Below are 16,027 nucleotides of genomic sequence, written 5' to 3'. Positions count from 1 at the left end.
GGCTAGGGCAGAAATCAGCACTTTGTAGTTCATTCTAAATTTGGTGAGATGGTGACTAGGTTCTGTCTTTGGATTTTCCTTATTTTTGGAGATTCTGGAACTTCTCTGGCATTTAATTGTGTCTCTCTCCTGTTCAACATGATAATGTGTCAAAGAGGACATGCAGGGGTACTGTGTCTTTTAATTCTTAAATTTCTTGGCCTTTAACACTTATTTCTTTATTGGCTGTTGTTACTTAACATAAATTTAACTGTTTAGAAAATGAATCAGTTGAAAAAGAAATCTGCTTCCCAAGTGATGCCTTTGATTTATTGCTTCTTGTTCTACTCTGTATTTTTTTTTTTTTTAAATCATAGGCCCATGCCCTAGAAAGTGATGTCAAGAATGATCTCCTAGAACTTGCCTGCATGTGTAAGACTGTGGTGTGCTGCCGAGTCACGCCACTCCAGAAAGCCCAAGTAGTAGAGCTGGTGAAGAAACACAGAAATGCTGTCACGTTGGCCATAGGCGATGGAGCCAATGATGTCAGCATGATCAAAAGTAAGAGAGCATTTGCTCAATGGGGCATGCTGCATACCTGAAGTCCTCAGGTTCAGCATTGGGCAATATGTGATGGAGATTCCAGTACAACTTCATTTTTCTCAGTGGTTCTAAAATGACTACTCTGGGTCCAGTGAGTCCACCGTTATTAGCATTCATTAAAAAAAAACACCCACCTCCTTGTCTGTAATTAAGCCATTTGTGTATTTTTAGGCTAGAAAAGGACATTGGTGCAGAGGAATGAAAACTGGTCCCACAGTCCCAGCGCTTGGGTTGAGTCCCAGCTTTGCCACGTACACATTGTAAAACCTTGTGCAAGTTATTGAACTTTTCTGTGCCAATCTCCTCTTTTATAAAACTAGGATAAATATCCATCATGAGTGGCTCATGAGATAATGCATGTGAAAATTATGAATGCCATAGCTGTAAGGTTCCTGTAAATAAATAATACCATAAAAGAGCCATGACAAGTTCCCTGAAGAGACGGTATCTTTGTGTGGAGAATGGCAGTGTTCTTTTTTCTTTGCAGGCGCTCACATTGGCATTGGAATCAGTGGCCAGGAGGGACTGCAGGCAGTCCTAGCCAGCGACTACTCCTTCGCACAGTTTCGATACCTCCAAAGGCTTCTCCTTGTTCACGGAAGGTGGTCCTATTTCCGAATGTGCAAATTCTTATGCTACTTCTTCTATAAGAATTTTGCATTCACACTTGTGCATTTCTGGTTTGGTTTCTTCTGTGGCTTCTCAGCCCAGGTAAAAAAAAAAAAAAGGACTTTTTTTCCCCCCCTTTATAAGATCCCCTGGATTATAATTTACTATGCTTCATGGCTTTTTACTAATAAATAGTGGCACTGTGGTAATTATGTAATTGATAGTTGACTTGAACTTAAACCCAAGAAGAATATATATTTAGCTGGGATTTTATTTTTTTCTTATTTACATAGCAACCAATGAGTACTCATTTCTTTAAGTTTTTGTATGATGACAGGTAAGCTCGATATAAAGTTTGAATTCAGAAGTCTGAGAAACAATAACAAGAAATGTTGAGGTATCTTTTGGGAAATGGTCACTCACCCAACAGCCTGAATGTAAATATTTTAAATCAGGGAGAAGTAATTGATGCCCTGACATCAAGGATGCTTTGACAGCAGTTCATTGGCTAAAAAATTGCTGTATAGAGTATGTTGGTCATAACAAAGAAAAATTAGCAAATTTATAAATTGGGATTCTATTTTTATATCTACTCATCTTCATTTTAAAGTCTATTGCTTAACTCCATATCTTGGATATTAGTAAAGTTTGATCCTGAGTGTCAATTGTGAAAAGTAAGACCTATAGTATTTAAATGTATTTATGAATTAAAAACTACATTATTATTTTAAACAACAACAAAAGAACAAGATTGTCCTTGAAAATGAACTGGTAGTCATAACTCTCAGAGATTTCTTCAATTATTCTTCCTTCCTCTTGGGTTTAATCACTGGTTTCAATGATATGCATGAAGCTGATATTTTTAATCATTTTATTTTAGAAAAATTGAGTATGAATTAAATCTTGGCATTTTATGTTATCTTAAATGGGCCGACGGAGATTAGCAAATTCTTTTTGCAATGAAAATAGATGTCATACATCTTTTTCTTTTTCTGAGAAGTTGAGATTTCTTAAAGTGAGTCACACCTATACACATTCCTAATTTTCTCTTTTAAGGATAACATTCTCAGAACTAAAAGAAGTTTCTGTTGATTATTTTTGATAATCTGTAGGCAGTTGAAGTAAAGCAAAGTCTTGATTTTATCTCTACTTTGAGAAGGCATTGGGATAGGGCTATTTACCTACTTACAATTCCACCTTTGTCCAACAAAGACAGGTGTGGGAGTGTGAACTATGGCTTCCTAGGTGGGTGATTAAAAAGCAAGGCTGTTTGCTAAGCAGTATTTCTGAGAGATCCAGTTTTCATACTGCAAAGTTTTGACACTTTAGAAAAATTACAAAATTATGAAAGGATGTCCTAATCCTCACATAGACCTCTGTGGGCACAGACAAGTTGTTAATGATTTGGGTGTACACATACACCAAGCTTGGATAGGTAGGTTTACTGCCAAAGTTGTGTTCATTAAATCTTCGAAGTCGAAATTTATGTTCCATGACTTGTAACCCCTACGTTTAGGTGATTTTCTGCTCTGCTTTTAAGATCTGATAAAATTGGTCAGAGTCAGATGTTAAGCAATTATTCTTTTGAAGTCTCTCACCAATGTTCACATTTAAAAAGAGAACAGCAAGGAAAACAATAAGACATGTTTAAACCAAAGACATGGTTAAACACATTTGTCTCCAAAGACATGGTTAAACCCAGTTGTAAGACAGACCACCTGTCTACAATGAAGTTTCTCAAGTGTTTCAGTTGTAGATGGGCAGAGCCCCTAGCCAGGATTCCACTGCTGCGAGTAAGAATGGGATGCACCAAGAGTGAGATCTGAGTGTTGGTTGCTGTAAGCCCCACCCCCCTTTTCATCTCTGAGCCTCTGCAGATTTCCCCAGTGATTCCCACTGGGCAAGATTGGATTAGGCCACCCAGGAAGCGTCCCGTAGTGCTGGGAGAGCTAGGTGTCCACCTGGGCCTCTCTTTTTTCCACTGGAGAAACAATAGGCCCTGAGGGACCCTCTTGGTACAGTGCTGTGCTACCCGGGTGAGGGCCGATGCAGTCAGAGTATAGCCCCTCTTCTTTCCTTTGGATGTGGTCCTTCTCTGTCTCTGTGGTCCTGGGTTGTGCTTCAGCCTCATCCCCCTGCTCTGGGATTTTCACAGTGGTGTCTTCTCTGTGGATAGTTGCCATTGGTCTTCTTGTGGGGGGAACTGATATTGGGAATGATCTATGTTGCCATCTTGATGGCATTATTCCTGAAGCCATTTTTTCCCAGAGACAATTTATAAGGCTTTTGCTGTTGGTATCATAATGGGGATACGGCCTGCCTGGGATCTCTTTCTCTATTGCAGTATTTTTTGAATTTGGATTTCAAATCCAGTGAATATCGTTTGTTGTTGAAATCTTTAGGAGAAATTTTTTTTTGTCTCTCCCTTTAGCTGGTACCAAGGTTGATGCAAGCACGTTTTCCTATAGTCCCTCTCTGCATGAAGATTTGTTTCTCCTTTATTCTCCCTTTGCTGCTTTTGCTTTATTAGATTCCATAAAGTCTAATCTTGGCATCGGTAATGGTCTTTCTTACAATATATAGTGTCTTAGAATGATAAAACTTGGTATTATTACTCAGACTCTCTTGGCACAGAGCCCTGTTTTTCTTCCCCCAAGTAACATGCATAATGTCCTGTAGAACAGGACCCACTTTGGGAAATTCTGGAACACATGTCCCTATGGCCACGGTTTCAAAATCTGACATAGCCCTGCTGTTTATCTTAGTTCCAATATTTTGGAAGCAGTAAGGTGTATGAAGGACAAAATGATGCTAAGATTTCTTATCTCCAAAGAAACAAGCTATTTCTTTTTCTCCCTTTCAGAAACTTCCACTTTCTTTTTTTTCAAAAAAAAAAAAGACTTTAAGTATAATAATATTACCCAAACTGTACCAACATAGTATGATATCACAAAAGTTGTAGGAAATATTAAAAATCTGCAAATTACTTCTATTTATAGAATTACTTCTATTATATTTTACAATATTTTTTCTCTGGCTCTATATTTTTTCATCTGTTTATGTTGTTCATTATATTCCATAAATGAGTGAGATCATGTGATATTTACCTTTCTCCAACTGGCTTAATTTGCTTAGCATAATGCTCTTCAGGTCCATCAATGCTGTTGCAAATGGTGAGAGTTCCTTTTTTACAGCAGCATAGTATTGCATTGTGTAGCTGTATCACAGTTTTTTAATCCACTCATCTACTGATGGGCATTTAAGCTGTTTCCAAGTCTTAGCTATTGTAAATTGTGCTGCTATGAACATAGCGGTGCATATATCCTTCCTGATTGCTGTTTCTGATTTCTTGGGATATATTCCTAGACGTGGAATTACTGGGTCAAATGGGAGTTCCATTTTTAATTTTTTGAGGAAACTCCATACTGTTTTCCACAGTGGCTGCACCAGTCTGCCTTCCCACCAGCAGTGCAGGAGGGTTCCTTTTTCTTCACATCCTCGCCAGCACTTGTGTTTGTTGATTTGTTGATGGTAGCCGTTCTGACAGGTGTGAGATGATACCTCATTGTCATTTTTTCATCTCCGAGATGATTAGTGACTTTGAGCATGTTTTCATATGTCTCTGGGCCTTCTGTATGTCCTATTTTGAAAAGTGTCTATTTAGGTCCTTTGCCCATTTTTTGGATTGGATTGTCATCTTGCTTTTGTTAAGTTGCATGAGTTCCCTATAAATGTTGGAGATTAAACCCTTATCAGAGATAACATTGGCAAATATGTTCTCCCATGCAGTGGGCTTTCTTGTTGTTTTGTTGATGGTTTCTTTTGGTGTGCAGAAACTTTTTATTTTGATGTAGTCCCATTTGTTTATTTCCCCTTAGTTTCCATTACTCTAGACCAGTGGTTTTCAACCTTCCTAATGCCGCAACCCTTTAATACGGTTCCTCATGTTGTGGTGACCCCCAATTTCATTGTTACAAATTGAATATAATTAAAGCATAGTGATTAATCACAAAACAATATGTAATTATATATGTGTTTTCCGATGGTCTTAGGTGACCCCTGTGAAAGGGTCATTCGATCCCCAAAGGAGTCGCGACCCACAGGTTGAGAACCGCTGCTCTAGGAGCTGAATCCGTAAAGATATTGCTATGACATGTGTCTGATATTTTGCTGCCTATGGATTCTTCTAAGATTTTTAAGGTTTCCCGTCTTACATTTAAGTCCTTTAGCTATTTTGAGTTTGTTTTTGTGTATGGTATAAGTTGGTGATCTAGTTTCATTTTTTTCCATGTTTCTGTCCAATTTTCCCACCACCATTTATTGAAGAGACTGTCTTGACTTCATTGTATGCTCTTGCCTACTTTGTCAAATATTAATTTGAGCATAATGGCTTGAGTCAATTTTTAGTTCTCTGTTCTGTTCCATTGGTCTATATGTCTGATCTTGTGCCAATATCAGGCAGTTTTGAGAACTGTGCCTTTATAAGATAACTTGATATCTTATTAATTTCTAAAATTCCATTTAACATCAACTCATTCAGAAACACCTTTTAAAAAACTGCATGGTATCTAAGGGGGATCTTACTCAACAGTGCTTTGTACAGCAAGCAGTGTCTTCTAGAACAGGAGTTATTCCATTATAAAGGTGGAAACGCTGGTGTTTCCCATTTCTTCCCCCCCCCACCCCCCCCCGCCACACACACAGGTGGTCTGGTGAATTAGTGAGAATGAGAGAATGAGAACCGGCTGTGAGGGCAACTCCGAGGTGGAACTGGGATCATTGTCTCTTTTCTATTTCCTGTTTTTCACTAGCAGTTTCTGATTAGCAACGGGGTTTAACTGAAAAATCTATTGGCATTTTTTCTTAGCCCTGTTTTTCTAAGGACAATATGCTGTAAATGAAGCAAGTGAAAAACACACATATTTGGGAAAGACACTGGTCTGCAGGGAACAAGAATTTTTGACTAGGGGACATTTCTGTAGTCATACTTCCCCTCCCACCCAGCATTGAGATCATTTGGTTGGCTTTGGCCTCTAAAGTCATGTGTTGGGTGACAAGGCTTTCTTACCCTCTAAAGCCCATTAGATAGCCACTTCCAGTCTGTTAATGAAAGTTGACTGTCAGGCCTCTCTTACCCCTGCCATCCCTCCCCCAAATTTCTTCAATAGAATTAAAGGCTCCATGTTGAGATGGAGCCAGTAGTCATAAAATTCTAGGGCCTGGCAGATTTCAGAAACAGCAGGTGTGTGTCTAGAGCAGTGGTTCTCAACCTTCCTAACGCCGTGACCCTTTAATACAGTTCCTCATGTTGTGGTGACCCCCAACCATAAAATTATTTTCATTGCTACTTCATAATTGTAATTTTGCTACTATTATGAATCATAATGTAAATATCTGATATGCAGGATATATTTTCATTGTTACAAATTGAACATAATTAAAGCATAGTGATTAATCACAAAAACAATATGTAATTATATATGTGTTTTCCGATGGTCTTAGGAGATCCCTGTGAAAGGGTCGTTCAACCCCCAAAGGGGTCGCGACCCACAGGATGAGAACCGCTGGTCTAGAGGCTCTTCCTTGTAGGCCTGATCATTAGTCACTTACCTGTCCTATCCTGATAGGACTCACACACGCATTTTCCAACACCAAACATACAGTCTTTGAATTCTCGTTCATTTAATAAGAATGAACTGAGTGCCGGTTTAGGCCAAGTGCTCTGCTGGTCTCAAGGGACACCAGAATGAACCAGAGGGATATAAGTTTCTGTCCTCAGGGAACTTACATTCTGCGAACATTATTAATTTCATAAATGTGAGACTGATGTTAAATAACTCCATAGTCAACTTTCTCTTATTTTTCCACCAAGAGTTTTTTGTTTTGTTTTTTAATTTAATTTGTCATGGATGTGCCATGTCTTGGGGCCAACTCTGTCCAATTTCAGCATGATTCATAAGCACCTAAATATTTCTTCCCTGCACCTCTTAACAGATTGCTTTGAAGTAGTCTACTCTGCAGCCGAAAACATCTGACCAAATGTAAACAGATTGTGCTTTCTTACATACGATGTTGACTTTTAAAAACACCAGTTTAATTACTTAATGAAGTGACATGTGCTTTTTCTTACTATGTTGGTCTGTCTCTTGGAGCCTGCTAAATTTTATCCAGGCTCTTATTCTCTGATGATATCCTTGGTAGATTCCAGCCAATGCCCCATCCTGGTAGGTGGGCTGGGGCAGATGTGCAGGCCGATCTAACTGTGGCGTGCGAGGCTCCAAAGGGCCAGTGGGTGGTTTCATTCACTGCCTGTGGGATGATGGCACTGAGGACAGGTCAGACGAAGGATGATGTGATGCAGGCTGGGCTGTGCTTGCTTCCCGGACTTTCCTCTGATTAACTTCAGTACCTCGCATCTGTTGAGATTGCTCTGGGACACAGGGGGAAAGAATCTGCCTGGGAAGAGCCACACTCCTTTTGCTTGCTTTCCTGAGAGAAACAAGGGACACAGAACAAAAAAAATGTATGTTTTGTTGAAATCTAGAATCTTTGCTTTGGCAGGGAGTGTCGGGGATAATGAGTTTAGCCCTTCATTTTAGAGAGGACGAGCCCAAGTCACCCAAGAACCAAGAATTAGGGACAGGCAAAGCTAGGCCTGGAAGCCGTGTCTTCTGACTCTCCCTGCAGTGCTCCATTGCCTCTCCCCCTAAGTGGCCACTCCAGTTGTCACAGACTTGAAAAGAAGAATGGCTATATCTTTTTCTTTTTTAAAAAATATACTTTTATTGATTTGAAAGAGAGAGAGAGAGGAAGGGGATGGAGAGAAACATTGATGGGAGAGAACAATCAATCACCTGCCCCCTGCATGCCCCTACTGGGGAGGCCGCAACCCGGGCCTGTGCCCTGACCAGGAATCAAACCAGTGACCTCTCAGTGCATGGGACGACACGCAACCAACTGAGCCACACTGTGCAGGGCTTTTGTTTTTTAAAAGTATACCAGTTGTTGTTGTTGTTAAAATGGATTTTGGAGAGAGGAAGGGAGAGAGAGAAAGAGAGAGAGAGAGAGCGAGAGAGAGCGAGAGCAGTGAGAGATAAACATTGATCAGTTGCCTCCCGTACATGCCTGACCAGGGATTGAACCCACAACCTAGGTATGTGCCCTGGCCCAGGAATTGAACCTGCTACCTTTTGGTGTACAGGGACAATGTTCCAACCAACTAAGCCACACTGGCCAGGGTTCTTCTTCTGTTTTTAAACTATCTTCTCCCAACCTAACCAGGTAAATGTTTGCTTTATTTCGAATCTGAAGGAGAAACAACAGAAGCATTCAGTACAATATGACTATTGGGAAAAATGAAGTCCCTTACTGAGAGAAAGCTATGTCTTGGGGGTTGTCTCCCAAACCTTAGGCCCTTAGAAAGGCCAGGCCTGTCTCTAGGCAAACTGCCTCCCGGAGTCATCTGGAAGCTTGGGCCAGCAAGCACTCTAACCAAACTGCTGCTGAGAGGCAATTTAAATATAATCTGTCCTGATGAGATTTCCAACCAGAGGGGTCTGGAAAAAGGTCAAATAGGTCTCTAAGCTGAATCATGGAACCTTTGTAAGGATATGTCTCATCCTAAACTGTTATCAAAGCTCACATGCTTCTCATGGAGTCCACTGCGGGTTTGCGTGCACCATTTGTACATGTAACTTCTTTTAAAAGTGCTCTATGCCCTCAGGATTTTTAATAAAGATGAGCTGTCTCCCACCAGGTATAGAGCCAAAAAAATAAAAGACATTGGTTAAGGCCCTATTTAGGAAATTCACATTTGAAACTATGCAACTACTGGCACTGTGTACTTGTGAGATGATATTATCTGATGACAATTTATCATTGTCAGTGAGATACAGAGCTGTGTATGTATTTTTTTTTAATTCTGTGGTGATATGGAAACAATTATGTTGTCAAGGCCAGAAAAACTTTAGTTCTGACAAACAATATAAGAAAACTTACAATGAAAAGTTTGGAAAGTGATGTGAAAGAGTGTGACTAATCTCAAGGCTTTGATGACTTCATGGATTTGGTTACCTGTGAGCCCATCTGAACCTGGCATAGCGGTCCCCCCACCCCCCGCCCCCCTCACCCCCTTCGCCTTCCAGATGTGCTCTGTGGAAAACCCAGGCAGGGGCGGGTGCTCAGTCTCGGGCCATTCCTCCTGGATCCTGCTCGTGGGTTTCTGCTAATTACACAAATCAGGAACAGATGTGCTGAGGCCAAGCACCTCATATTTATTCCAAAATGTGTTTTCTTTAAATGACAAATGTTTTTTCAGGCCAAAAAGAAAAAATATTATTATATAGTTTTCTCCTGCAACACACAGCAAAATGGGGATGCATGTCTTCAAAGAGGCCGTTCATCCCGTTGTTTGAACAAGGAGCTAAGCCAGTGGTCTCAGAGTGGAAAGCCCTTTGTAACCGTGTAAGAGCCTTATTAAGGTTTATTTAAATGTGGTATTCTATAAATCATAGAATTTTTGTTTCCCAAGTGTTTAGAGTGTGATTTGTAGTTGGAGTATTTTTACTCTATAAAATGGTTGATAAGGTTGATAAATTGCTCCCCCAAAGAAAAGAGTCAGGAGGAGTTTTCCTTAAGTAGGAAAACAGTGAAGTTGGAAAAATGGAGAACTCTCTCTCCCCTTTTTTCTGCTCTCTGAGGAGACATTTATATGGTTCCAAACAAACTAATGGCATCTCACAGGAGCATGGATTTTCTTATTCAGAATATTGTAGATGGGGAACTGACAATTTGGAAGTTGAGGTGATATGACTAGCCCTAGGATACATTTTTAAAACTATTTATATTTAGCCCAGCTGGTGTGGCTCAGTGGCTGAGTGTCAACCTATGAACCAGGAAGTCATGGTTCAATTCCCAGTAAGGGCACATGCCCAGGTTGTAGGCTTGATCTCCAATAGGAGGTGTGCAAGAGGCAGCCGATCAATGATTCCCTCTCATCACTGATGTTTCTATCTCTCTCCCTCTCCCTTCTTCTCTCTGAAATAAATTAAAAACATATTAAAGTATTTATATTAAAATATGTTTATATGATAACAAATATTATATGAACAGGAACTCCTCTTTATATAAACAATCTGAGTTACCCAAAATTAGAGTGTCAGCACCACTGGACTGGTCTAGTCTCAGGCCAGAATTCTTCACACACCAGAGGCTCCAGAAGAATCATTCCTTCTCTCTCTTCCACCCTGCCCATGTGTTTGGGACATCTGGTCAACTCACATGTGTGCACACGTGAGTGTGGTTGGAGATAGGTGGGTAGTGGAGGTGGTAGAGGGCTTGGGAATACCTGGAAGGGGAGAAACAGGGATGGGATCCACATGGGTCATGATCTGGGCTAGTGTGGCTCTCTCAGCTGTTCCTAGTTCCTGGGTGGGGGGGGCATAATTAAAATTTTTCTGAGGGTATCTAAAGACCTTCAGGATAGCTCTTTGAATAGGTGGCGATCTCTTGCAAGGGGAAGAAGAAACCTTTGTAAAAGAAATACTGTTTGTGACTTTAATTTTTGTGGGAGCCCCTGAACTCAATTGTGCTAAGTCAGAAAAGGCATTTTTTAAAAGGTGAATGACTCAGATGAACACAGTTTGATTAGAGTGAACAGTGACTGATATAATTAAGTATTTATGAGGAAAAAGCTTAATTATATCCAGGCATTCAGTTTTCTTTAAATCTTGTTCCAATTTTCTATTGATTTCATTAATACAGTAGTTTATTATAGAAATAAATATCTTTGGTTAGTTATAGCAGTAAATAATTGTATTTTCATAAAAAAAGTATGATTAGTGAAAAAATAAACCTTTTCACTGGCCCATCAAACGCATCATTTGAAGCTTGGATCGTTCTGTCCTATCTTCCTTCCTTCCTTCCTTCCTTCCTTCCTTCCTTCCTTCCTTCCTTCCTTCCTTCCCTTCCCTTCCCTTCCATAATAAAGGTATACTCTTATTGAGCACTATCTGTTTGTCAGGTGCTGCTGTACTGGCATTTACTTATTTCATTGAATACTCACTATCTCCCTTGAATCCCCATTTTATAGTCAAGAAACCTAAGACTCAGAGAGATTATCTAAGAATACCCAGTTCTGCTTCTGATTTCAATGCCCTAACCTTTAAGACAAAGCTTCCTTTCACTGAGTGATTACCATATGCCAGGCACTGAGTTAGGTTCTTGGGTTGGCACAGGTGTGTAAGTCATATAACCTGCTCACAAGGACTCAGAGTCTAGTGGAGGTGGTGCTGGGAACTGGCACATAAATAACTGAAGTTGACAGTTATGAAGCAGTGAGGTGTGGAGTGTCAGGGGACTATTAAGAAGTGTCTGGGTCCCAACTCTGGAGGGTGGAAGGGGGCAGGGTTCAGAAATGCTTCCTGGAAGACCTGTCCATGTGCTGACCCTTCAAGGATCAATCATAGTGAAGAAGGTGAGGAGTAAGAGGATGGGCATCCCAGCAAAGGGGACAACAGGAGGAAAGTTATAGAAGTAAAGAATGACTTGGGCAGGAACACAAGCTATTTGGTATGGTTAAATCTGTGGGATTTGGGGATTAATTTGATGTGGAGTATTGCAGAGAGAAATAACAGATTTCTGACTTGGGTCCTAGGATGGATTCTCATATCTGCTTCTTCATTCAAGTGATTGTAAATGACTTTATTCAAGAAAAAGATAGAAAAGGGCAAATAAGTTAACTTCTTAGTATCTGTGAAAATAGTTTTGACCTTGTGGGTACCCTAGAAGTTCTCTAGACCATGCTTTGAAAATCTTTGTGATCAATGCATTGATCAAGTCCCAACCTTGATGGGACTCAGTTTTCCCATCTGTAATTTGGGGGCTGTTAGTAATAATGGCCTCATAAGCTTGTAAGGATTTCATGAGTCAATATATGTAAAACCCTTGAACTAGTGCCTGATACATAGTAGGGGCTCAGTAAATATTTCTTGTTGTGATTCTGAGTGACAGTAAAATTCTTACAAGAAATTGCAAAAACTCATTTAAGCTTGATTCTCATGATTTTCCCTTCTTGTCCTCTCTTGTTCCAACTGTAAAATTAGGCTTCGAATTGAAGTTCCAACTTAAAAATGCTGCTGTGAAATAACTGTACGTTTTAATGCTAGTCAGTTTGTGACAATGGTGGTACTTTATATCAGACTATCAGCTACTGACAGTTTAGCAACATTTCCCAGATTCTTTCTTTCTTCCTAATACCAGGAATCATCCCTTCCTTGTGAGTGGAAGTTGGATGGTAGATGAGGTAAAGGAAGAATAAGTGATTTGGCCAGCACCAGGTTCTGCCTGGGGCCACAAGATTTCAGTTTGGCTGCTTCCTCCTTTTACATTTTCCAAACTGTAATCATGAAATGAATTGGTATGTTTGAAGAATGGAAGTCAGAGGCCACCACAAATGGTGGGGAATTTGTGCCAGCAATTTCTCTCCCTCTCTTTGATGAAGGCATAGGGATGAGTAAAATAATCAAAATTAACCTTGGCTTCCCAGTGAAATTACCTGAGAAAAAAAATTTTTAAATCTTCACCTGAGGATATATTTTTTAAATTGATTTTAGAGAAAAAGGAAGGGGGAGAGAGAGAAACATCGATCAGTTGCCTCCTACATGGAATTGAACCTGCAACCTAGGTATGTGTTAATTGGTGATGAAATCTGCAACCTTTTGGTTCACAAGACAATGCTCCAGCCAAGTGAGACACCTGGCCAGGGCCTCCTCAAAAAATTTTAAAACTACCGTTAACTGGATCATCCTACCCCTAAAGATACTGATTTAATTGGCCCAGGGTGTGGAATTTTAAAATCTTCCCAGTGTCCAAGTTTTGCCAGGCTATAACTAAAAAAGGCCCCATGTTTCCTTTCTAAATTGTAAAGTATAAACAACCTACAAAAAAGTACCTAACACATAAATGTCAGCTTAACATATTGCAAAACGAACACCCATGTAACTATGATCCAGTGAAAGGAACAGAATGTTGCCAAACTCCCAGAAGCTTCCCATACCTTTACTCAGCCATACCCTTTGTCCAACTCTTCAGAGGTAACCATTACCCTGGCATTTTATAATCACATTATTGCTTTGTCTTTTAATTTTACCATGAGTATGAAGAAAAGATTGGCACATTTTTTGAACTTTATTGAAATGGTATCATACTTTTTTTCTGGCTTCTTTTGTTCAGCATTTGATTCATTCTTGTTTATGAATATAGCTGTAGTTCTTGCTTTTCATTATTCTGTAATACTAGAGACCCAATGCACAAAGATTCATGCAAGAATGGGCCTTCCTTCCCCTGGCTGCCAGTACTGCCTTCACTCCAGCTGGAACTGCCTTTCTTTCTTTGTTCAGGCCCAGAGCCACCTTTCGGCCTTCCCATGCTGCCCAGAGGCCCGGAGTGGCTGGGGCACTGTGGAATGCCTGTGTCGTCGCCATGGTGTCTCACCCTGCCCCCAGCTGCTTGGCACCTGTGTATGCAAATTAACCCACCATCTTTGTTGGGTTAATTTGCATACTCACTGCTGATTGGCTGGTGGGTGTCATGAAGGTACAGTCAATTTGCATCTTTCTCTTTTATTAGTGTAGATTTCATTATGTCCATATGGTACACCTGATGGATGTTTTGATTGGTTTGGAGCTATTACAACCAATGCTGTGATAAACATTTTCATGTGTCCCGTGATGCATGAAGGCAGACACAGTCTATCTAAGTGGAGTTGTTGAATGCATTTGCTCATCACAAGGAAGTGAGAGACCTAACTGCTGTTCTGGTAGACTCTTGGGGTATATAGGAGTTGGCATCTGGGACCCTGTTAAGATTCCTGCTCTGGGCTGGGATTCTGTAAGGTTGCATACTACATTTTATCAAATGTAACTTTTCAGTGAGACCCTCTCTAATTACCTTTTTACAACTACAACCCTCCCACACTTCCTATTCCCCTTTCCTCTCTAGTATTTATTTATCTTCTAACTCACTCATTCATATATATTTCTCATGAAATTTGCATAATGAAATTCATAAAAATTTCTCATGAAATTTACATTCTAATGGTGTCAAGAAAAGGACATATATAACCTTGTTTATTGTCCTTTTCTTGACACCATTAGAATGCAAATTTCATGAGAAATTTTTATCTGAATGATCAGGTTGAATTACCATTGCTTAGAATATAGTACCTGGCTCATAGTGGTTTCTTAATAAATATTGGTTGAATGAATGAATGAATGAATGATATCAGTGCCAGTACAGGCATTGCTTAGGAGCTGGAGACCTGGGTTTTAATTTTTGTCTTTGCCTGTATTAAGCTCTGTAACTCCAAAAGATTCTGTTTCTACATTTCTATGTACTCATTAACAAATGAATATATAATACCTGTTTTGTATGAATTTTAGTGAGGCTCTTGCAAGGAAGTATTCTATATAGATGTGAGGGGATATTTCTATCATCTTACTTGTTTATATGTAGTATCCTGAGCAAATAGCTTCATTCCCACTTTACTTTAAACCACTCCCAAGAAAAAGCTCTCCCTTTGAAAGCAGGCTAGAGCTGACAGGTTAATTTTTGCATCTCCCTCTGAAGACTTTAGTGGATCCTTTGCATATCACTTAAGTTAGATCATTCAACTCATTATAACCCATTGTAAAACTGAAGGATAAAATAATAACCCACCACAAGGGTCCAGGCCTTGAATGTGTCCAGTGGTCTCTCTGGGTCATTTCCTATCATCCCCACTGCAAGTCTGTAGGGAGTGTATGGCTTCATTTTAAGATGAAGAAATGGAAGTTGAGAGAGACCTGGTCTCCCACCAAGGCAGGGGAGCTGATAAGACAGAGCCTCGGGGAGAACTCATGTCTGCCTGACTCCAAAACTAAACTCTAACCCACCTCAGGAAATTCAGAAATTTCATTTAAGAGCTGACAAGTAAATATATATTATCACTCCTAAAGACGATGTTTCTCACTGCTGTGCTATTTGTTTTCAGACTGTCTATGACCAGTGGTTCATCACCCTTTTTAACATTGTCTACACATCACTTCCTGTTTTAGCCATGGGGATTTTTGACCAGGTATGTGTTTTTCTCTATTTACAAGTTATTTTTCTCTGTTGATGCCTTTTAGTTGTTTCTAACTTCTAAGTAGAAGATAAAAGTCATAGAAAGAGTCTTAGGAGTGCAATTGTTTTAATAGGTATTGTTTGGGTCATAACCCCTTTCATATCCCCCACTGCCCCAAGAAGTTTCTCTGATCAAAGTTTGGCTACTCTCCTCTTAGAGATTCATACCCTAGATCCATACCCCACCATCTCAGAGCTCTTAAGGTTCTGAGCATTTTCATGTGTCCTCTGGTGCATGCAGGCAGACACAGTCTATCTAAGTAGAGTTGTTGAATGCATTCACTCATCACAAGGGAGTGAGAGTCTGAGCTGCTGTTCTGGTAGATTTAGTAGTTCAAGTCACTGCCCCAAAGCCATACAGCCAAATAGTGATAGAATTCAACCTAACTCCAGGCAGCTCTTAAGGCTCTAAGATGTCCTGCAGGAAATAGTCTCTTTAACTTTTTTTTTTTAATTCAGCATTTTTCAAACTCACTTGACTGTACTTTTAGTTACCTATTTTTCATACGTCACTTATTAATATGCCTCAGAACTAGTGCCCTGTGGTTCACACACCGGGAAGTGCAGTATTAGCCTCTGAGAGTGTAGAGAACCATGAGTGATAGATAAAAATTCATGAAACCAGGTTGGAGTGCAGAGGGCTAGCATCTGCGGTGAGACTTCCTTGGTCAGCACA

At 40.0% G+C, this 16,027-nt stretch overlaps 1 protein-coding gene across 1 annotated transcript in view; it reads left to right on the top strand.

The window, feature by feature from the left end:
• ATP8B4 (ATPase phospholipid transporting 8B4 (putative)) overlaps window positions 1–16,027 on the top strand; it is a 219,933-nt gene that overhangs the window by 185,065 nt on the left and 18,841 nt on the right. The window contains exons 23-25 of the mRNA XM_036301049.1: window positions 357–540; window positions 1,070–1,293; window positions 15,221–15,304. Coding sequence (XP_036156942.1) covers window positions 357–540; window positions 1,070–1,293; window positions 15,221–15,304 — 492 coding nt within the window. The remainder of the gene's footprint in view (window positions 1–356; window positions 541–1,069; window positions 1,294–15,220; window positions 15,305–16,027) is intronic.

Source organism: Myotis myotis, unplaced genomic scaffold (genome assembly GCF_014108235.1).
Source record: "Myotis myotis isolate mMyoMyo1 unplaced genomic scaffold, mMyoMyo1.p scaffold_m19_p_1, whole genome shotgun sequence".
Taxonomy (NCBI): Eukaryota; Metazoa; Chordata; class Mammalia; order Chiroptera; family Vespertilionidae; genus Myotis; species Myotis myotis.
Note: the sequence above shows the minus strand (reverse complement) of the source record. Positions and strands in the feature narration are given on the sequence as shown.